Source organism: Somniosus microcephalus, chromosome 1, assembly GCF_052327205.1.
Source record: "Somniosus microcephalus isolate GS21.2 chromosome 1, FLI_Smic_1.0, whole genome shotgun sequence".
Taxonomy (NCBI): Eukaryota; Metazoa; Chordata; class Chondrichthyes; order Squaliformes; family Somniosidae; genus Somniosus; species Somniosus microcephalus.
Genome location: NC_140987.1, coordinates 117,101,494 through 117,125,316, shown reverse-complemented (window position 1 = coordinate 117,125,316; position 23,823 = coordinate 117,101,494). Strand labels below are relative to the sequence as shown.

Genomic DNA, 23,823 nt, shown 5'->3' with positions numbered 1-23,823 from the left:
CAGAAATTCGTGTCGGGGGCTTCCCGCGGGTGCAAGCCCCCGACCTACACTTACCTAGCGCGCCGGCAGTTGAGGCCTGGGCCTGCGTGGATTTCCTCTTTGTGGCCCGGTCCAGCTCCCGGCGCGCTGTGCTTGCGTGATCCAGCGGCGTAGTTAGTGCGATGCGTCCGCTGGGATCACGTGAGCCATGGACAACCAATGGGAAAATGAGGGAAAAGCCCATTCATGAGATTGACAGAAAGAACTGTCAAACTAATGAAAACTCCGGCCCCCAAAACAGTACTTACCCTTCAAATAAATATTTTTAAAAATCACACTTTTTAAATAAACTATAAATAACATTAAATAACTATTTTAAACAATAATTTAAATTTTTGAAAAAAATAATTTTATAAAAAAACGGGGCTAAAAATACACTTACCTTACTTTAAAGTATTTAAAAATAATAAACCTGTGGAAAAAGAAATTCTAATTTTAATTAATTGACCACTTACCTTTTAAAATGAAGTCCTTACGCCTGGTTTTTAAATGTGTAAAATGTAGAGGCCTTCACGCACGGAAAAACCTGTTTTTAAAAAAAAAAAGGAAGTTCAACGCGCACGCGCAGACTCCCGCGCGCACGTGTTCGACCTCTGAACCCCTTCGTTCAGAGGATCGGAAATGCCGGTTTCCCGCGCATGCGTAGTACATGCAAGAAACCGGCACTTCCATCGGGTCCACGCGTGAGTACTCCGTGCTTACTCACGCGTTGGGACCTGAATTTCTGGGCCATATATGTTCACATTCCATTTATTTGGAAATGAGAAGCTTAATATCTGAAATTGGCTCACGTGTAAGCACAGGTTAATGCATATACTTTCACCTGTTGTGTGCTTAGATTGAGGGGTGACTAGTGCTGTAATCATAGCAGCAAAAGCAAAAGTAATTAAGTACAGCACTTGTGAAGTGTTTTGAGACGTGATTGTGTCAAAGTACAGCAGCACATATTCTGATCAGAGTTCAAGCTACAGCGTTGAATTTTGAACCACTCATTTGTAACTTAAGAGGAGATTAAAAACAGTGGAAGTTCTAGAAGGTGTCTCCTTCTTGGCAATTCCTCAATGTTCTGCCTTTGCTAGTTTTTTTTAAGTAGATAAACACTGCTGTTTTTAAAATGTATATTTTTGGCTGAGTTTTTCTGCTTATCAAGGCGAGGGGTGTCAGTGTTACTGAATGGAACCCTTTTTGACTTTTGGCAGCCAGTGTGAGAATTAAATCTGGGTCAGGAATAGCACAAATTAGTAAAGCTCCCTCTGTTCTACCTCAGCAATGTGTTTTAACCCTATACTAGAGCATTATGACATTTCCATTTCCTGCCCCTTATTGTGACCTCTTCAGTGCAATTTTAGTACAGAGTTGTGAGCAGTTTGGTGATGTGGACCTGTTCCTGGAACACGGTTGAGACTGTCCATACTCATTTCATATGGAATCCTTACAGCAGACACAAAGTATACTTTCTTCTCCTCAATCTGGGCTGCATTCCGATTCCGATACTAAGGTGAAAAGGCAGTATATTAAACTGCTGCATTCTTCCCCATCCTCCATAAAGTTTCTGCACATCAGTTATCATCACTCTCGCTATGGGTTAGAAGCTTGTGGGTTCAAGTCCCACTCCAGGAACTGAGAACATAATCTAGGCTGACACTCCAGTGCTCTCCTGAGGGAATGCCACAATGTTGGAAGTCACATTTTGGATGAGCTGATAAGCTGTCTGCCTGTTTTGGTCATTCAAGTGGACAGCTAACAATCCCATGGCACTATTCAAAGAAGAACAGGAAGCTCTGGTGACCTGGTCAACATTCTTTCCTCAGCCAACCCCATCAAAACACAGATTTACTGGCCCTTCATTCATGGGATCGTGCTATGTGGAAAAACCAGTGCTGCGTTAGCCTACGTCACTGCACTTCAGAGTAGTTTCTTTTTATGTGAAGTGTTTTGAGATGTGATTGTGTCAATCAAGTCTTATTTTTAATTATTAATTCTCAATCCCGAGAGAGTCTGTACTACCTTAATTGGAGCGGCAGGGATGGTCAAAGGTCAAAGCCAAGTTCTGAAATGTTACTTGGCTGTCAGATTCAGAAATGGAATGAAAATGGCAGCTCTGTTAGGGAGGCTGCTACTCCTGAGCGTAACCATTTTTTTAAAAAGTTCTAAATAAGTTTTGGGGGTGTGAGACTCCAGGATAAACTCTGTAATCATATATTTTCAGATTCTAAGTTGAGGTCCCAGATACTGTTAAATCAAGAGCTGGAATAATTTGACCTATTTGCTTTTAAAAATACTGATCACTTTTTAATTTTATTTTTTCAGCAAAATCAAGATGGCTCTACAGTACGACAAATCTATTTTAGCTACTTGGCCATCCTCCGTAAGATATCCAATCATGTTGCACTCCTGCAGCCTGATGAGAACACTAGTAAGATGCAGGTAATTCTTTGAATCTAGTTATTGAATAGAGGAATCAACTTCTTTTAAGGCTCAATCGATAGCACTCTCACTTCTTGAGTCAGAAGGTTGTGGGTTAAAGCCCCACACCAGAAACTTGAGCACATATCGAGGCTGACACTTCAGTGCAGTACTGATGGAGTGCTGCACTGTCGGAGGTGCCGTCTTTCAGATGAGATGTTAAACCGAGACCCTATCTGCCCTCTTGAGCAGATATAAAAGATTCCACGGCACTATTAAAAGCAGAGCAGGGGAGTTCTGGTGTCCTGGCCAATATTTATCCCTCAATCAACACCTTAAAAAAACCCAGATGATCTGGTCTTTTATTTCAATAATGTTTGTGGGACCTTGTGCACACATTGGCTGATGCTTTTCTTAAATTACAACAGTGACTATACTTTAAAAGGACTTCATTGGCTGTAGAGCGCTGTGGGACATCCTGAGGTCATGAAAGGCGCTATATAAATGCACGTTCTTTTAAGGCTTCCCTGACATGTAAGGTAATAGCTCTCTTTATTGGGACATTGATGCCCAATTTCATGAATCTTTTGGCGAGCAAGTAAGAGTAAGTGGTCATTTACAAAAAAAAATTGCATAGCCATTCAGTCACTTGAAGACTGGAAATCTCATTAAAAACTGTATTAAATCAGAATCATGTGCTCTTCTTTAATTAGAATAGATTTCACTTAGTCTCTTCTCATCCCTCCATGAGCTAAAACCTACAGTCATCTTATGGTTCTTTGTTGAATCCTTTCCATTGTCTTTGTGTCTTTTGAATCACACAGAATCACAGAAACCCCACAGTGCAGATAGAGGCCATTTCGGCCCATCGAGCCTGCACCGACACATATCCCACCCGATCCCCGTAACCCCTACACCAACACATATCCCACCCTATCCCCGTATTTAATCCCCCTAACACTAAGGGTCAATTTATCATAGCCAATCAACCTAACCCGCACATCTTTGGACTGTGGGAGGAAACCGGAGCACCCGGAGGAAACCCACGCAAACATGGGGAGAATGTGCAAACTCCACACAGACAGTCACCCGAGGCCGGATTCGAACCCGGGTCCCTGGCGCTGTGAGGCAACAGTGCTAACCACTATGCCACCGTGCTGCCTTTTCTATGACCACAGCTGAGCTCAGTACTCCACATGTGGTCTCACTAATTCTTTATAAAGTATTAGTATCCCTTTCTTTGACTTGGTTAACTATACAACATAGCATTTCATTGCCTTTGCAACTGCTGCTCCAAACTGACCGTTTCAATGTTTGAGCAACACCAGGTCCTTCCTGACTCACTTTATTTAATGATCATTTTCTCAGGACATTTGCTATATTTAGCAACAAACATGCATTACTCTACATCTGCCATTAACTATATGGTTGGCTGGGGAACACTGTCCCAGGCAAATTCATTCAACAGTCATTTTTTCTTTATTCGTTCATGGTGATGTGGGCGTCGCTGACAAGGCCAGCATTTATTGCCCACCCTAATTGTTCTTGAGAAGGTGGTGGTGAGCCGCCTTCCTGAACTGCTGTGGTCCGTGCGGTGAAGGTACTCCCATAGTGCTGTTAGGGAGGGAGTTCCAGGATTTTGACCCAGCGACGATGAAGGAACGGCGATATACTTCTAAGTCAGGATGGTGTGTGACTTGGAGGGTGACTTGGAGGGGAACTTGGAGGTGGTGGTGTTCCCATGCACCTACTGCCCTTGTCCTTCTAGGTGGTAGAGGTCACGGGTTTGGGAGGTGCTACCGAAGAAGCCTTGGCAAGTTGCTGCAGTGCATCTTGTAGATGGTACACACTGCAACCACGGTACACCGGTGGTGGAGGGAGTGAATGTTTAAGGTGGTGGATGGGGTGCCAATCAAGCAGGCTGCTTTGTCTTAGATGGTGTCGAGCTTCTTGAGTTTTGTTGGAGCTGCACTCATCCAGGTAAGTGGAGAGTATTCCATCACACTCCTGACTTGTGCCTTGTAGATGGTGGAAAGGCTTTGGGGAGTCAGGAGGTGAGACACTCGCCACAGAATACCCAGCCTCTGACCTGCTCTTGTTGCCACAGTATTTATGTGGCTGGTTCAGTTATGTTTCTGGTCAATGGTGACCCCCCAGGATATTGATGGTGGGGAATTTGACGATGGTAATGCTGTTGAATATCAAGGGGCGGTGGTTAGACGCTTGCTTGTTGGAGATAGTCATTACCTGGCACTTGTGTGGCGCGAATGTTACCTGCTACTTATCAGCCCAAGCCTGAATGTCATCCAGGTCTTGCTGCATGCGGGCATGGACTGCTTCATTATCTGAGGAGTTGCGAATGGCACTGAACACTGTGCAGTCAAAAGCACTTCTGACCTTATGATGGAGGGAAGGTCATTGATGAAGCAGCTATAGATGGTTGCACCTAGGACACTACCCTGAGGAACTCCTGCACCGATGTCTTGGGGCATTGTGCTAGGTATGACTCCAGCCAGTGGAGAGTTTCCCCCCCCGATTCCCATTGACTTCAATTTTACGAGGGCTCCTTGATGCCACACTCTGTCAAATGCTGCCTTGATGTCAAGGGCAGTCACTCTCGCCTCACCTCTCGAATGCAGCTCTTTTGTCCATGTTTGGACCAAGGCTGTAATGAGGTCTGGAGCCGAGTGGTCCTGGCGGGACCCAAACTAGGCATCAGTGAGCAGGTTATTGGTGAGTAAGTGCTGCTAGTTAGCACTGTCAACAACACCTTCCATCACTTTGCTGATGATTGAGAGTAGACTGATGGGGCATTAATTGGCCGGATTAGATTTGTCCTGCTTTTTGTGAACAGGACATTCCTGGGCAGTTTTCCTTATTGTCAGATAGATGCCAGTGTTATAGCTGTACTGGAACAGCTTGGCTAGAGACGTGGCTAGTTCTGGAGCACAAGTCTTCAGCACGACAGCCGGAATGTTGTCGGGGTCCACAACCTTTACTGTATCCAGGGCACTCAGCCTTTTCTTGATATCACGTGGAGCAAATCAAATTGGCTGAAGACTGGCTTCTGTGGTGGTGGGGACCTCAGGAGGAGGCCAATATGGATCATCCGCTTGGCACTTCTGGCTGAAGATGGTTGCAAATGCTTCAGCTTTGTCTTTTGCACTCACGTGCTGGACTCCATCATCATTTGAGGATGGGGATATTCATGGAGCCTCCTCCTGTTAGTTTAATGGTCTACCACCATTCACGACTGGATGTGGCAGGACTACAGTTGATTGTGGGATCGCTTAGCTCTGTCTATAGCATGCTGTTTCCGCTTTTTAGCATGCATGTAGTCCTGTGTTGCAGCTTCCCCAGGTTGGCACCTCATTTTTAGGTATGCCTGGTGCGCTCTTCTACACTCCTTATTGAGGCAGGGTTGGTCCCCTGGCTTGATGGTAATGGTTATGCTGGGCCATGAGGTTACAGATTGTGGTGGAATACAATTCTGCTGCTTCTGATGTCCCACAGCGCCTCATGGATGCCCAGTTTTGAGCTACTAGATCTGTTCTGAATCTATCCCATTTAGCATGGTGGTAGTACCACACAATATGAGGGATGGTGTCCTCAGTGTGAAGACGGGACTTCGTCTCCACAATGACTGTGCAGTGGTCACTGCTACCAGTGCTATCATGGACAGATGCATCTGCGACAGGTAGATGGTGAGGACGAGGTCAAGTAGGCTTTTCCCTCATGTTGGTTCTCTCACCACCTGTCGCAGGCCCAGACTGGCAGCTATGTCCTTCAGGACTTGCCAGCTTGGCCAGTAGTGGTGCTACTGAGTCACTCTTGGTGATGGGCATTGAAGTCCCCCACCCAGAGTACATCAGTGCTTCTTCCAAGTGTTGTTCAACATGGAGGAGTACTTGATTCATCAGCTGAGGGAGGGCGGTAGGTTGTAATCAGCAGGAGGTTTCCTTGCCCATACTTGGCCTAAAGCCATGAGACTTCATGTGGTCTGGAGTCAATGTTGAGGACTCCCAGGGCCACTCCTTCCTGACTGTATACCACTGTGCCGCCACCCCAGGGATGGTGATGGAGCAGTTTGGGACATTGGCTGAAAGGTATGATTCTGTGAGTATGACTATGTCAGACTGTTGCTTGACTAGTCTGTGGGACAGCTCTCCCAATTTTGGCACAATTTCCCAGATGTTAGTGAGAAGGACTTTGCAGGATAGACTGGGCTGGGTGTGCCGTTCTCATGTCCGTATCCGGTGCCAAGTGGTCCGTCCGGTTTTATTTCAACCGAATGGCTTGCTAGGCCATTTCAGAGGGCAATTACGAGTCAACCACATTGCTGTGGGTCTGGAGTCACAATTAGGCCAGACCAGGTAAGGATGGCAGATTTCCTTCCCCAAAGGGCATTAGTGAATCAGATGGGTTTTTACGACAATCTGATAATTTTATGGTCACCATTACTGATACTAGCTGTGGTGGGATTTGAACTCGCATCTTCAGATCATTAGTCCAGGCCTCTGGATTACTAGGTCTAGTAACATAACCACTATGCTACCATTCTCTAGTGTTTAGTTAACATTTCCTTAATAGTTAGACAAGGAAATTAGTAGCTTGCCACGATCGGAATGGAAATCCATCACAATGTACCTGATAGAAAGTGACTTAAAATGATCCAACTATACTGGTGATCTCAAATGACAACGCAAATGGAAAACTTGTCCTCAGAAACATGTTGGTAGTCACAATTATAATTTCTGAATTTTGTTTTTCTGCACACAAATATTTGATCTGGTAATTTTGTGATAGAATTATCTTTTGCAATCTCTCTTTTGTGCTCTGGTTAGTACCCAAGTGTACATAAATCCAGCTTTTAACTGAAAAGGACCCGCAGCAGAAACTCACTCTTCCCAGCTCTGGGAAGACAGTGAATGGGGTGAAGGAGAAAACAAATAATTAAAATCAGCCCTGCTGTTGGCTGGTGAGCAACAGCACGGAGGCTGGCTGCTGCTTTGTTCTGCATTTAGTCAGGTGGTCAGGAAAATGACAGAGTTGGGCAGGATCGAGAGCTGGGCTCTGATGCTGAGGCAAGGTGAGCCGAGACGTTACTTAGATTTTCAAAAAACATTTGATAAATTTGCTCATGAGGTATTTAAGGAAGATGTCAGATTCGTTTTTTGAGTTGATGATTAGCTTAACAGTAAAAATAGAAATGATGATTAATGGAATACCTAGTGTAGTTCTATATTTCCTCATTCTCAGTGCAAAAAATTGCAATGGGGCGCTAAAAATTAGCACCCCCGCGCCGGAACTTGAGTGGTTGCGCCCGAAGAGGGGCGCTACTGGAGGCGCCCCGCATCCCTCTTGGGGTGCTGCGAGTCACTATCGCGGCGCTACGTGCCGCGGTATTGCAGGCCTTCCTCCCCTTCTTACAGGGGAGGGGCCTTGCGCAGCGCGACCCGGGGCCCAGCTGGGCCCCCGGGGATCGGGAGTGCCGGCAAAAGAGCCCGGCACTCGTTCAGGAGGCCGGGGACGGGAGCGCAGGCAGGTGCTGGCATGTGGCCAGCAACAAAAATGGCCGCCCCGCACCTCACCTTTAAATTGCGCCTCCCCAGCTGCAGGTAGGTCCCCCTGACCCCGTCTGGCATAGCGTCCGGCAGTTAGTCAGGGGGCGCTCCCGAAGATCGCGGCTGGGGCGTTGCGCAGGGCGATGACATCATTGCCGGTGGCGCAGCGCCGCGGGGCGTTCCGGTTAGCGCTGCCACTAGCCTCCTGCTGAATTTCGCGGGAGGTGTGGGTGGCGCCGCGCCCGGGCGCTAGTTGCTTTGCGCCCCGTTAGCGCAAAGCAACCCAATTTTTCCCCTCAGTCTCCTGTTTACAAAGTTCATAAATTATAGAAAGAAAGACTTGCATTTATATAGCACCTTTCATGACTACCGGACGTCTCAAAGCGCTTTACAGCCAATGAAGTATTGGAGTGTAGTCACTGTTGTAATGCGGGAAACGCAGCAGCCAATTTGCGCACAGCAAGCTCCCACAAACAGCAATGTGATAATGACCAGATAAACTGTTTTTGTTATGTTGGCTGAGGGATAAATGTTGGCCAGGACACCGGGTTAACTCCCCTACTCTTCTTCGAAATAGTGCCATGGGATCTTTTACGTCCACCTGAGAGAGCAGAATATTGTTTGGTGTAGCATTACACTAATCTCCAAGAATTCTACTTGACTACATTCTGGAGTCTGGCATGAATTTCAGAGTATTTTATCTTGGAAACTTTCCTGTGATTAGTTGCCATCCCCAGGAGGACTGGACCTCATTGGACAAGTTGCCTTCTCTCATTCCATACTTGTGTTAGTGCTGTGTGATGTATAATGAGATTTTGATCAAGTTTTGTTCATATTTATGATTTTTGTCTTTGTTTAAGGCATCCACTGTCAGAAGAGTCTGTGAACATGTATTTTGCAAGTTTCCAGAGTTTGTACAGCAGAGCAAAGAAGCTGCTTTTATGACCATTTCTGATCCTAAATACAGTGGGAAAATGAAGGTAAGAATCAGGACAAATGTGCATAATTGTCCAATGATTCAATATTTGTTTTGTGAAAATGCAAATATTTATATTTTTCAGTTGCAATGATAACTTACATTTATATGACGCCTTTTAATGTAAAGTGCTTCATAGAGATGAAAATAACCAGAAATTAAGAAATGGAGCAAGAAGGTTTTGGAGTAGTGATCAAAGAGGTAGGCTTTTGAAGGAGAGGAGAGAGATAGCAAGGCAGAGGGGCTGTTGCGTGTAGGGTTGAAAAACCTGAAGACTGTGGAACAAAAAGAGGAATGTAAAGTGGAAGAGCAGACAGTATGTACAAAAACATAGGGCTAAATGAGGTTGCAGAAGTAGGAAACAGCAGCGCCATGGAGGGAATTGCAGATGATTACAAGAATTTTGAAATTGTGACATAGGCAGATAGGGAGACAGTGAAGGTTGCTGATCACAGTTATTAGGGGAATGGGGCTTAATGTAGATATGTTTTTCTTCTTCTTCTTCTTCTTAGGCAGTCCCTCGGAACCGAGGACGACTTGCTTCCACATTAAAAATGAGTTCTCAGGTGACTGATGAGTCCAATGGGGGACCTACAGTCTCTGTCACAGGTGGGGCAGACGGTGGTTCAATGGGCGGGTGGGTGGGTGCTTGGGTTGACGTGCGCTCCTTGTGCTGCTTGCGCTTGGCTTCCACTTCCTCCCGGCGAAGAGACTCGAGGTATTCGGCGCCTTCCCAAATGCTTCTCCTCCACTTTGTGCAGTCTTGGGCCAGGGATTCCCAGGTGTCGGTAGGGATGTTGCACTTTTTCAAGGAGGCTTTGAGGGTGTCCTTGAAGCGTTTCCTCTGCCCACCTGGGGCTCTCTTGCCGTGTCAGAGCTCTGAGTAGAGCGCTTGTTTTGGGAGTCTCGTATCGGGCATGCAGACGATGTGACCTGTCCATCGGAGCTGATCGAGCGTGGTCAAAGCTTCGATGCTGGGGATGTTGGCATGAGCAAGAACACTGACGTTGGTGCGCCTATCCTGCCAATGGATTTGCAGGATCTTGCGGAGGCAGCGTTTGTGGTACCTCTCCAGTGCTTTGAGGTGCCTGCTGTACATGGTCCATGTCTCTGAGGAATACAGGAGGGCGGGTATCACGACTGCTCTGTAGACAATGAGCTTAGTGCCGGGTTTGAGGTCCTGGTCTTCAAACACTCTCTTCCTCAGGCGACCGAAGGCTGCACTGGCATACTGAAGGCGGTGTTGGACTTCGTCATCGACGTCTGCCCTTGTTGACACTAGGCTCCTGAGGTATGGAAAGTGGTCCACGTTGTCCAAGGCCTTGTCGTGGATTTTGATAATCTGGGGGCAGTACTGTGTAGTGGGGGCAGGTTGGTAGAGGACCCTTTTTGTCTTACAGATGTTTAGTGTAAGGCCCATGCTCTCGTATGCTCGGTGAAGGTGTTGATGATGGTTTGGAGTTCGGCCTCAGAGTGAGCACAGACGCAAGCATCGTCTGCATACTGTAATTCAATGACAGAGGTTGGGATGACCTTGGATCTGGACTGGAGGTGACGGAGGTTGAACAGTTTCCCGTTTGTTCTGTAAATTAGCTCCACTCCAGCGGGGAGCTTACTGAGGGTGAGATGGAGCATTGCAGCAAGGAAGATCGAGAAGAGCGATGGTGCAATGACAGACTTGCTTGACCCCGTTCCCTACGTGAATTGGGTCTGTGGTGGAACCATTGGTCAGGATCACGGCTTGCATGTCATCGTGAAGCAGGCGGAGGATGGTGACGAACTTTTGAGGGCAGCAGAATTTGAGGAGGACACTCAATAATCCCTCATGGTTGACGGAGTCGAAGGCCTTTGTGAGGTCAAATAAGGCCATGTACAGTGGTTGGTGCTGTTCCCTGCATTTCTCTTATAATTGACGTGCGGTGAAGATCATGTTCATTGCGCCCCTTAGTGGGCGGAATCCGCATTGCGACTCTGGGAGGAGCTCTTCAGCCACTGGGAGAAGGCGATTGAGGAGGATTCTTGCAATGACTTTCCCTGTGGCAGACAGTAGGGAAACTCCTCTGTAATTACCGCAATCGGACTTGTCACCTTTCTTGAAGATGGTCACAATTACGGCGTCTCTGAGATGCCCTGGCATGCTCTCCTCCTTCCAGATAAAAGAAATGTGTTCATAAATTTGCACCAGTAGTGCTTCTCCACCATACTTTAGTGCCTCGGCAGGGATTCCATTTGCTCCTGAGGCTTTGTTGTTCTTCACTTGTCGGATGGCCTTTTCAACCTCATGACGGGCTGGGGTTGTGCTGAGATGGTGGTGGGTAGCATGCTGTGGGATGGATTTGAGGACACTCTCGTCGAAGACAGAGTCTCGGTTAAGGAGATCTTCGAAGTGCTCCTTCCAGCGGGCACTGACTGACTCTCTGTCCTTGATGAGTACCTCTCCGTTCTTGGCCAACAGTGGGGTAGAACCTTGGGTGCGTGGGCCGTAGGTGGTCTTGACTGTGCTAAAGAATCCACGCACGTCGTGGTTGTCGTCTAGCTGCTGGATCTCCTGTGCTTTCTCCACCCACCATCTGTTCTTTAGGTCGCGAGTTTTTTGTTGGACCTCGGCCTTCAGGCATCTGTAGAGCTGCTTTCTTGCTCTCGAGTTGTGTTGCTGTTTCCAGATCAGGAATGCCTTGCGCTTGCGGCTTATTAGCTCCTGGATCTCCTGGTCGTTCTCGTCGAACCAGTCTTGGTGTTTCCTGGTCGAGTGACCGAGCGTCTCTTCACAGGTGCTGATTATGGAGGCCTTGAGTGCAGACCAGGCGCTCTGAACACTCTGTGTCTCTGCATCACTGGGAGTCGTCATGTTGTTTGTGAGGCGCAGGCTGAATAGGGCTTTCTTAGCAGGTTCTTTGAGTACTCCAGCGTTGATTTTTCTGCGGTATTGTTTCTGTTGCCGCTGCTGTTTTGGGGCTACGTTGATGGAGATGACAGAACGGATTAGGTGGTGGTCTGTCCAGCAGTCCTCAACTCCTGTCATGGCGCGGGTGATGCGGACGTCCTTGCGGTCCCTCACTCGGACGATGACGTTGTCCAGCAGATGCCAGTGCTTGGAGCGAGGGTGCTGCCATGAAGCCTTGTACTTGCCTCTCTGACGGAACAAGGTAAATTTCCTTGTTAAATATTTCTAGATAAATTTCAATTGAACAGGGTTAGAAACAAGGAGGCTGGCAAGGAGAGCATTGGAGTAATGAAGCCTGGAGATAAATTTTAGTTCATCCCAGATGTTCGGTCCGATTTTAACTCCGTGGGGGGGGGGGTCGGGGTCGGGCAAGTTCGGCATAAGGGCAGTGGGGCGAGCCGGTGTGAGGCCCAGGCCATTGTAACTCCTGTGCCTCATACAGCTCCCAGATGGGTCTCCTGCCAGAACCCGGCAGAAATCAGTACTTGGCTGGCTGGCGGGCAGAGTGGGATTTTGGGCAGAAGGAGGTCCCTGGCAGTCAGTTAAATGCGTTGGGGTGGGGTTGGTCTGGAGGTGATCGTGGGCTGGGGAGATGGCGGGGGTGGAGGCCCAATGTTTCCGTGTGGGGGCCAGAGGAGCACTCCTGTTCCGTCTGGCCCACAAGGGAACCATAAAAAATGCTTTAAACCTCACCACCTCACCCCTCTTCTGGGCCTGCTCCTGTCAGCGAACTTGGCACTAGTTGTGGGACACCGACTTTTGCACATTTAGGAGGCCCTCTTCCAATGTTACCCCTAATTTTTTGGGGGTGTGTAGTCCGTTTAACAGGCTGCGCAGCCCATTCGAGTTTTTACACGTGCGCGAAATTTCACATTTTATAAGCCGATCTTGGGCTGCGTGGGACCGACATACTGCTGTGCGGGACTGGCAGACAGCAGCACAGTCGCGCAACTTGGAGGGGACGTTGCCCTCTACCTGCCTGCGGCGAGGACCTCGCATGCTGACCGAAATACAGCAGTTAAACTGGTGGCAGGTGTGAGTGTGGCGCCAACCCGAAGGGAGGACATTGCCTCCATTTTAACTCCCGAAAACCCCATTCTCATCGGGTGCGGGGTGGGAGAGAGGTTAAAATCGGCCCTGTTCTATCGGCTAAGCAGTCAGATGGCACAGTTTGGGGGTTGAGTTGAAAGTAGTGGTAGAGATGTAAAACTGGGAGTTGTCAATATACAGGAAACTTTCTGGGTATCCGGCACGGACGGGACCGACGTGGTGCCGGTTCAGCAACAATTCCGGATAACCGAACGCTATAGTGAAAGATACGGACCTTAGAGCTCTGTATGGAGCAACAAACCCTGTTGCTTAGCAACAGCTTCAGAACAACGTCCACAAGTTGCAAGCATCTCTGTAGCTTAGCAACAGCTGCAGCCAAACCCTTGCCTTCCTCAATTTGTTGCTGTGCAAGTAATAAAAGTTATAAAAGTTAGCTGAAACCGACTCCTGAATTTTGTTGGTTAATCGACATTTCCGGTTATTTAGGGGCTGGTTAATCGAAAGTTTCCTGTACAGTATGTGTATAGGCATGGTGTCAGCTTTCACAAATGTGTCACCAAGGGGGCAGCATATAGATGAGGAAAAGAAGGACACTAAGGATGGAGCCTTGGATCACACCCCATGTGACTCTATTGGAGTGGGATGAAAAGTCATTACAGGAGCTGTGCTAGTAACTGGGACAGGTAGGAATGGAGTCAAGGTAGGAATGGAGTAAGCTAGGACTGGTATCACTGAGGTTGGCCACAAAGCTGAAACGGTGAAGAAGTATGGAATGGGGAACTGTGTCGAGCGCCACAGGAAAGTCAAAGAGCGTGAGGAGGGATAATGAACCATGGTCACACCCACAAAGGATGCCACTGATGATTTTCAGGGCCATTTCTGTGCTGTGGGCAGGGCAGAAACCAGATTGAACAAATTTGAAGGAGTAATGGGAAATGTGGATATAGAGCTGGATGACAACATATCTGAGGACTTTAGAAAGGATGGGGAGGTTGGAAATGGGACTGTAGTTTATGTTTTACAGCACAGAAGGAGGCCATTTGGCCTGTCGAGCCTGTGCCAGCTCTCTGCAAGAGAACTTCAGCTAGTCCTACTCCCCCGTCCTTTCCCCGTAGCCCTGCAAATTGTTTTCCTTCAGGTACTTATCCAATTCTCTTTTGAAAGCCACGATTGAATCTGCCTCCATCACCCTTTCAGGCAGTGCATTCCAGATCCTAACCACTCGCTGCGTAAAAAAGATTTTCCTCATGTTGCCTTTGGTTCTTCTGCCAATCACCTTAAATCTTTGTCCTCTGGTTCTCAACCCTTCTGCCAGTGGGAACAGTTTTGCTCCAACGACTCTGTCTGGGCCCCTCATGATTTTGAACACGTCTATCAAATCTCCTCTCAACCTTCTCTGCTCTAAGGAGAACAACCCCAGCTTCTCCAGTCTATGCACGTAACTGAAGTCCCTCATCCTTGGAACCATTCTTGTAAATCTTTTCTGCACTCTCTCTAAGGCCTTCACATCCTTCCTAAAGTGTGGTGCCCAGAATTGGACACAATACACCAGTTGAGGCCAAACCAGTGTTTTATACAGGTTCAGCATAACTTCCTTGCTTTTGTACTCTGTGCCTCTATTTATGGAGCCCAGAGTCCCGTATGCTTTTTTAACCACTTTCTCAACCTGCCCTGCAACCTTCAACGATTTGTGCACATATACCCCAGGTCTCTCTGTTCATGCACCCCCTTTAGAATTGTACCCTTTAGTTTATATTGCTCCTCATTCTTCCTGCCAAAACGTATCACTTCACACGTCCCCGCGTCCGACGAGAATGGGGTTTTTGGATGTTAAAATGGAGGCAATGTCCTCCCTTCGGGTTGGCACCGCACTCACACCCGCCACCAGTTTAACTGCTGTGTTTCGGTCAGCGTGCGAGGTCCTCACTGCAGGCGAGAGTGACTGCCCTTGACATCAAGGAGCCCTAGTAAAACTGAAGTCACTGAGAATCGGGGGGGGGAAATCTCTCCACTGGTTGGAGTCATACCTAGCACAATGGAAGATGGCTGTGGTGTTTGGAGGTCAATCATCACAGCCCCAGGACATCGCTACAGGAGTTCCTCAGGGCAGTGTCCTAGGCCCAACCATCTTCAGCTGCTTCATCAATGACCTTCCCTCCAACATAAGGTCAGAAATGGGGATGTTCGCTGATGACTGCCAGTGTTCAGCACCATTTGCAACGCTTCAGATAATGAAGCAGTCCATGCCCGCATGCAACAAGACCTGGACGACGTTCAGGCTTGGGCTGACAAGTGGCAGGTAACATTGGCGCCACAGAAGTGCCAGGCAATGACTGCCTCCAACAAGCGAGAGTCTAGCCAACGCCCCTTGACATTCAATGGCATTACCGTCACCGAATCCTCCACCATCAACATCCTGGAGGTCACCATTGACCAGAAACTTAACTGGACCAGCCACATAAATACTGTGGCAACAAGAGCAGGTCAGAGGCAAGGTATTCTGCGGCGAGTGTCCCACCTCTTGACTCCCCAAAGCCTTTCCACCATCTATAAGGCACAAGTAAGGAATGTGATGGAATACTCTCCACTTGCCTGGATGAGTGCAGCTCCAACAACATTCACGAAGCTTGACACCATCCAGGACAAAGCAGCCCGCTTGATTGGCACCCCATCCACCACCTTAAACACTCTCTCCCTCCACCACCGGCATACCGTGGCTGCAGTGTGTACCATCTACAAAATGCACTGCAGCAACTTGTCAAGGCTTCTTCGGCAGCACCTCAAACCCGCAACCTCTACCACCTAGAAGGACAAGGGCAGCAGGTGCATGGGAACACCACCACCTGCAAGTTCCCCTCCAAGCCTGACACCATCCTGACGTGGATGTATATCACCGATCCTTTATCGTCGCTGGGTCAAAATCTTGGAACTCCCTCCCTACCAGCACTGTGGGAGTACCTTCACTAAATGGACTGCAGCGGTTCAAGAAGGCAGCTCACCACCACCTTCTCAAGGGCAATTAGGGATGGGCAATAAATGACCAGTGACGCGCAGATCCCAAGAACAAATATTTTAAAAAACTTTTCTGTGTTAAATGTCATCTGCCACGTGTCTGCCCATTCCACCAGCCTGTCTATGTCCTCTTGAAGTCTATCACTATCCTCCTCACTTTTCACTATACTTCCAAGTTTTGCATCATCTGCAAATTTTGAAATTGTGCTCTGCATACCCAAGTCCAAGTCATTAATATACATCAAGAAAAGCAGTGGTTCAAGTACCGACCCCTGGGGAACACCACTATATACCTTCCTCCAGTCCGAAACCGTTCCCCACTACTCTGTTTCCAATTTCCAGTTAGACAATTTCGTATCCATGCTGCCACTGTCCCTGTTATTCCATGGGCTTCAACTTTGATGGCAAGCCTATTCGGCACTTTGTCAAATGCCTTTTGGAAGTCCATGTACACCACATCAACCACATTTCCCTCTTCAACCCTCTGTTACCTCAGCAAAAGCTCAATCAAGTTAGTTAAACACGATTTGCCTTTAACAAATCCGTGCTGGCTTTCCTTAATTAATCCACACTTGTCCAAGTGACTGTGTTAATTTTGTCCCTGATTATCATTTCTAAAAGCTTCCCCACTACTGAGGTTAAACTGACTGGCCTATAGTTGCTGGGTTTATACTTGCACCCTTTTTTGAACAAGGGTGTAACATTTGCAATTCTCTAGTCCTCTGGCACCATCCCCGTATCTAAGGAGGATTGGAAAATTATGGCCAGTACCTCTGCAATTTCCACCTTAACTTCCCTCAGCATCCTAGGATGCATCCTATCCAATCCTGGTGACTTATCTACTTAAGTACAGCCAGCTTTTCTAGTATCTCCTCTTTTATCAATTTTTATCCCATCCAGAATCGCAACTACCTCCTCTTTCACTGGTTTTGGCAGCATCTTCTTCCTTGGTAAAGACAGATGCAAAGTATTCTTTTAGTACCTCAGCCTTGCCCTCTGCCTCCATGCGTAGGTCTCCTTTTTGGTCCCTAATCGGCCCCACCCCTCCTCTTACTAACCACTTATTATTTATATGCCTATAGAAGACTTTCGGATTCCCTTTTGTATTCCGATACTCTCTCTTTGCCCCTCTTATTTTCTTTTTCACTTCCCCTCTGAACTTTCTATATACAACTGGTTCTCACTTGTATTCTCAACCTGGCATCTGTCATACATCCCATTTTTCTCCTTCATCTTACTCTATCGCTTTCGTCATCCAGGGAGCTCTGACTTTGGTTACCCTACCTTTCCCCCTTGTGGGAATATACCGCAACTCTACCCGAACCATCTCCTCTTTAAAGGCAGCCCATTGTTCAAATACAGTTTTGCCTGCCAATCTTTTACCTGGGCCAAATCCGTTCTCAACCCACTGAAATTGACCTTACTCCAATTATGTAATTTTACTCTGGATTGTTCCCTGTCCTTTTCCATAGCTAATCTAAACCTTATGATACTATGATCACTGTTCCCTAAATGTTCCCCTACTGAAACTTGCTCCACTTAGAACATAAGAAATAGGAGCAGGAGTAGGCCAATCGGTCCCTCGAGCCTGCTCCGCCATTCAATAAGATCACGGCTGATCTGATCCTAACCGCCAATCTACTATCACAGAACCATCTCCTGAATCTAACAGAATTAGACACACAAAATAGGAGCAGGATCAGGCTACACAGCCCCTGGGCCCGCTCCGCTACCCACAGGGCCATGACCGATCCGAACCTAGACTCATGTCCAAATTCCTGCCCGCTCCCCATAACCCTTTATTCCCTTTACTTCTAGGAAACTGTCTATTTCTGTTTTAAATTTATGTAATGATGTAGCTTCTACAGCTTTTTGGGGCAGCGTATTCCATGGACCTACCACCCTCTGAGTGAAGTAGTTCCTCCTTATCTCAGTTTTGAAAGAGCAGCCCCTTATTCTAAGACTATGCCCCCTAGTTCTAGTTTCACCCATCATCGGGAACATCCTCCCCGCACCCACCCGATCCAACCCCTTCACAATCTTATATGTTTCAATAAGATCGCCTCTCATTCTTCTGAACTCCAATGAGTAGAGTCCCAATCTACTCAACCTCTCCTCATATGTCCATCCCCTCATCCCCGGGATTAACCGAGTGAACCTTCTTTGGACTGACTCGAGAGCAAGTATGTCTTTTCTTAAGTATGGACACCAAAACTGTATGCAGTATTCCAGGTGCAGTCTCACCAATACCTTGTACAACTGAAGCAATACCTCCCTATTTTTATATTCTATCCCCCTAGCAATGAAAGCCAACATTCCATTGGCCTTCTTAATCACTTGCTGCACCTGCATACTAACCTTTTAAGTTTCGTGCACCAGGACCCCCAGATCCCTTTGTACTTCAGTACTTTCCAGTTTCTTGCCATTAAGATAATAACTTGCTCTACGATTTTTCTTGCCAAAGTGCATAACCTCACACTTTCCAGTATTGTATTCCATCTGCCAAATATCTGCCCACTTACTTAGCCTGTCTATGTCCCCTTGCAGGTTTTTCACTCACTACTTTCCCTCCCATCTTAGTATCATCTGCAAACTTTGATATGTTACACTCGGTCCCCTCCTCCAAATCGTTAATATAGATTGTAAAGAGTTGGGGACCCAGCACTGACACCTGTGGAACACCACTAGTTACTGATTGCCAGTCCGAGAATGAACCATTTATCCCAACTCTCTGCCTTCTGTTAGATAGCCAATCCTCTATCCATGCCAGAATATTACCCCCAATCCTGTGATTTTTTATCTTAAGCAATAATCTTTTGTGTGGCACCTTGTCAAATGCCTTTTGGAAGTCTAAATACACGACGTCCACTGGTTCCCCTTTATCCACCCTATATGTTACTTCCTCAAAGAACTCCAGCAAATTTGTCAAACATGACTTCCCCTTCATAAAACCATGCTGACTTTGTCCTATTAAATTATGATTATCCAAATGTCCTGTTACTGTCTCCTTAATAATGGACTCCAATATTTTACCTACCACAGATGTTAGGCTAACCGGTCTATAGTTTCCAGCCTTCTGTCTACTGCCCTTTTTAAATAAGGGCGTTACATTAGCAGTTTTCCAGTCTGCCGGGACCTTTGCTGAGTCCAGGGAGTTTTGGAAAATTATTACCAATGCATCCACAATCCCTACCGCCACTTCCCTCAAGACCCTAGGATGTAAGTCATCAGGTCCAGGTGATTTATCCGCCTTGAGTCCCATTATTTTACCGAGTACCACTTCCTTAGTGATTTTGATCGTGTTTAGCTCCTCCCCCCCATAGCCCCCTGTTTGTCCAGTGTTGGGATATTCTTAGTGTCTTCCACTGTAAAGACTGATACAAAATATTCATTCAGTGTTTTTGCCATCTCCATATTTCCCACCATTAATTTCCCGGTCTCATCCTCTAATGGACCAACATTTACTTTAGCCACCCTTTTTCTTTTTATATAACTATAAAAACTCTTACTATCTGTTTTTATATTTTTTGCTAATTTACTTTCATAATCTATCTTCCCTTTCTTAATCAATCTTTTTGTTATTTTTTGCTGTCTTTTAAAGTTTTCCCAATCCTCTATCCTCCCACTAGATTTGGCTACCTTATATGCCCTTGTTTTTAGTCGAATACTATCCTTAATTTCTTTACTTAGCCATGGATGGCTGTCTTTTCTTTTACACCCTTTTCTTCTCAGTGGAATATATATTTTTTGGAAGTTGTAAAATACATCCTTCCTCATTCCCCAGAACCAGATCCAGCAATGTCTCCTTCCTCATTGGGCCGGAAACGTACTGATCAAGAAAGTTCTCCTGAACACACTTCAGAAATTCTTCCCCCTCTGCCCTTTACACTATTGCTATCCCAGTCTATAATAGATAGTTGAAGTCCTCCATTATCACTACTCTATAGTTCTTGCACCTCTCTGTAATTTCCCTGCAAATTTGCTCCTCTGTCCTTCCCACGAGTTGGTGGCCTATAGAATACAGCTGGTAGCGTAACAGTGCCTCTATTGTTTCTATGGTTGTCGAGGGCAGAAAGATGAAGGGTGTTTTTTTTGAGAGAATGGTGATGGTGACAGTCTTGAAAAGTGGGGTGGCAGAGCCTAAAGAAAGGGGTCCATTGACAATGTCAGTGAGTAATGGGCAGAACAGTAGTTGTGTGATGAGGAATTGAGTCAGGGGGTCAGAGGTGGTAAGACGTTTTGAGATGACAATTATGGAGTGAAATCTGAGGGATGGTGACTGAAATCACTTGAGGATGAGCCATTGTTCAGTGCAGAAGTATAGTGAAGAAATGAGATTTCAGATAAACGTTGCTAGGGAACTTGGGAAGGCAGTAGACAAGGATTTTGAAAGAGAAATGAGAGGGTGAGGTGCTCAAAGAAAGAGATAATGCCAGAGGAGTAAGGGCACAGGTGAAGATAGGACTTGGCAATGATAGCCGCATCACTATGGTTTTGGTAAGTGACGTTGTGGAATGAATGTCCTCTGGTCCTGGTTAGTTCCCACTCAAGTCCTTCTTTTCCTCCCTCCCCGTTTCAGTCACACACCCAGGCCTCTTGCTTCCTCCCAGGCCTCCTATGGACCCAACCTGAGTGTACTGGTTCCACTCCCAATCCAAGCAAATCCATGCCCTGCTCCTCATCACTTTGGCATTCCAGACCCCTCCTCAGTGGTCCAGTGTTCACTGCCCATCTGACCAGCCTCAGTCCACATGGCTTTCCCTGCTCCACCTCTGGAGGCGCAAAGGGAAGAGAGATAGAGACAGGTGCACCCTGTTGGGTGAGAGGGCAGTAGAAAAGAGAAAGAGAATTAGCTGTAATCAGAAACTTGTGGAGGAGCTTCCTAGGAGGAACTGATGACAGATTCTCTCTGTCTTCAGTTACAGACACATTTTTGCTTCACCCTGGGTGGTTCATTCATGTAAGGTCCTAACTTTGCAGCCTAGAGAGCCTGACTCCACAAATCATGGGATTAGGTCCTGCCCCAGGATTTATCCCTGCAAGCAGTGATGTGGAACTAAATTGCCGACAGGGACGAGCGCAGGCTGTGAGTGGCATGCAATATATTTGCCGGGCCGGAAGGAGCATTCCTGCTCCTCCTCGCCCCACAGTAATAATGTGCAACTTACCTTTACAGGGCACCTTTGGCTCCAACGCCAGTGAAGCTGGTCGGAATGTGCATGATGTACCCTCTGATCAGTTCTCTCCTAAAATGGCCATCAGGGTCTTACGCACGTCATTGGACCCCAATTTGCATTTTGAGTGGACCCACTGCCTGTCTCGAGGCCACGCTCTAGCCATCCAGTGGTAGGGGTGAGGGAACTTTGCCGTGGCCACAGCGGCCTGAAATATCAGTCCTGGGATGGGGAGTGGAGCGGCCATGGGGGCGGGGGTTGTGGGGCGGGACAAAGAGGACCAGGTCTCTGCGACATCCCAGCTGCGCTCCCACCACACCTGGCCACTTGGACTCTGGAGTAGGGCAGCACTCCTGCTCTTCCAGGCTCCACAGCAATGGTTTTGGTGGCGGCTGCTGCTTAGACCACAGCAGTCACTGAAGAATCCTGAGCAGAGCAGGCCCGGCCTCTGCTCCGCTCCGCTCATCGCAAACCAATTTCTCAGAGAGGTCCTAAACCAGCTCTAATGCTACTCATTAACATAGGCAAGTGGCCAAGCGCCTGCGTTGGGCGCTGCCCAGGACATCTTAAAAAGACAAAAAAAAACAGCCCAATGAATTCAGCAGTGGCCCAAATGCATGCACGGATCAGGCCTTCCTAAAGCTAAATTTATCATCAGTGTGCCTGTTTTACACTCCAAAAATAGACAAATTAATATCAATTGCTGCCCCTTTATGTAAATAGACCATGGATTTCAGAATGTAGTACACTAGTGCATTTTCAAAACTTTTTTCACAGCATTAATTCTCATGTTAGAATTATAAATATAATTTTGTATGATTGAATAATGGGGTGGCAAGTAGCAAGAACTTCATTCAATGGCTTTGGGTTTTTTGCAAACTAAAATCATCCCTGGGTTTTGAGTTGAGGTCCAACTCACTACAGTTTTCTCCCCCTCTCTCTTGGAAGTGGTAACTGTGGCTGGGGTACTGTCCCAAGGCACGACAACCCTCTCATTTCTCATCAAGTGATCATCTCTTCATGTTCAAGATCAGACAATGAGTGACAGCAGGTTATTTGGCCAAGGGGAGGGGGCAGGGCAGAGTCAAAGCTGAGCTCAATCCTGCCCTTCCCCAGTGTTCACATACATTCACTTTCCAGCAGGGATCAGTGGCTAGCTGTCAAGAGCTGGAACCCCGGCTGATTCCCCCCTGCCACCCCCCCCCCCCCCCCTCGCCCAGGTGTGCTGAGGCCACTGCAGTGCTCACACTGAGAAGAGGCTAAGTTAGCATAGACTAAGGATCAAATCTGGGATTTGCTTGCTCCGTATGGTTCAGAATCACATCAATTGTTGCATTTACTAACTGAGTCAACGATGGAGCCCCTGAGTTGAAATTCAATTGGAAAAGTAGCTTTTCCAACGTCTGACCCGTCAGTCTCCAAATGAACACCTGCGAGTGACATCACCAGGGTATGGTTGAAGATATATCGCTAAATAAATATTTTGAAGTGCTTTAAATCATGAGCATAATCTGTATCTTTCTGCTATAGCAGACTGGAATGTATTTATGTGTTAAGTTAGTGACTACATGTATTTTTACTGCTCGTTCTGCTTGTCTAAATGCATACAGCTTGTCGCTACATTTTCAAGCAGTAAATTTGAACCTGCAGCTAAGTTGATGTTTATAGGCAGATTCCAGCCTAGCTGATTTGAAAAGCTCTAAATATTGAAGTACACATCAATAGTTGTAATATTTTATTACTGAATGAATGAAAGCAGTGGACATGGTGCAGAAAATTCCTCATTTCCCCTTGGTACATTTCGTCTTCTGCGTAGTCCATTCAGTCTGCCACTGCCAGATGTGGACATGCTTCCCTTGAAAATAACAGTCCAGCCATTGTACACAAGGCACCAGTTATTTGCTTCCCCAAACCATGGAACATCTTGCGAGTCAGATTATTGGCAGGTCCACATCTGTACACATTCTGGGAAACCAGGGTCTACTGTAAACAGAGCAACACAGGAGCACCCCCTGGGCATCTGACTGATTATTTAGAGAAGAGAGTTCCAAGAAGACATTGAGTAAAGTCCTTGCTTTAGAAATATTCAGATAAGATGAGCTCTGTGCAGACCCATTCTAACAAGCATTTATTGATTATTTTTTCACTGAATAGTTTTATTGAACTCCTGATGTGTTCCCTAAATCCCTGTAGAAACGTGCAGTGTGGGCTCAAAGTAAAGTGTGTCTTTTTTGTACACTAGCCTATCCAAGTTTCCAGAAATGTGCTTCCATGCACTTGTTAAAAGCATGGTGAATAAAGTTCGATTAAACCAAGATGGTTGTTCCCTACAGTTTTTTCCAGGTCCCATTTTCCTGTATGGTTGACAGGAAATACACCTAAATACATGGGGCCAGATTTTCAGTGTGCCGTGAAGCAGGCTTTCAGGCGTGCGGAGGGCAAAAATCCCGAATTCGGGGGTCCCGACACCATCCCGCCCAAAACCCGCCTCCACGTAAGTTTCAGAGGAGGCGGGTACCCGCCCCGCACTGGGACCCGCCGACCCGAAGCGGGAAGGGATTAGTGCCAATTAACTGCCTGTTAACAGGTAGTTTTTAGCCTAATCCCTATTTTGAGGGGTGTCGTGTGGGATTCCCGACGGCTCCAAACCACGCCAGG

The 23,823-nt window shown here is 47.0% G+C and overlaps 1 protein-coding gene across 1 annotated transcript in view; it reads left to right on the top strand.

The window, feature by feature from the left end:
* Nucleotides 1-23,823, top strand: part of ercc6l2 (excision repair cross-complementation group 6-like 2) — a 138,791-nt gene that overhangs the window by 33,930 nt on the left and 81,038 nt on the right. Inside the window, 2 exon segments of the mRNA XM_085984965.1 lie at nucleotides 2,350-2,466; nucleotides 8,870-8,989. Coding sequence (XP_085841091.1) covers nucleotides 2,350-2,466; nucleotides 8,870-8,989 — 237 coding nt within the window.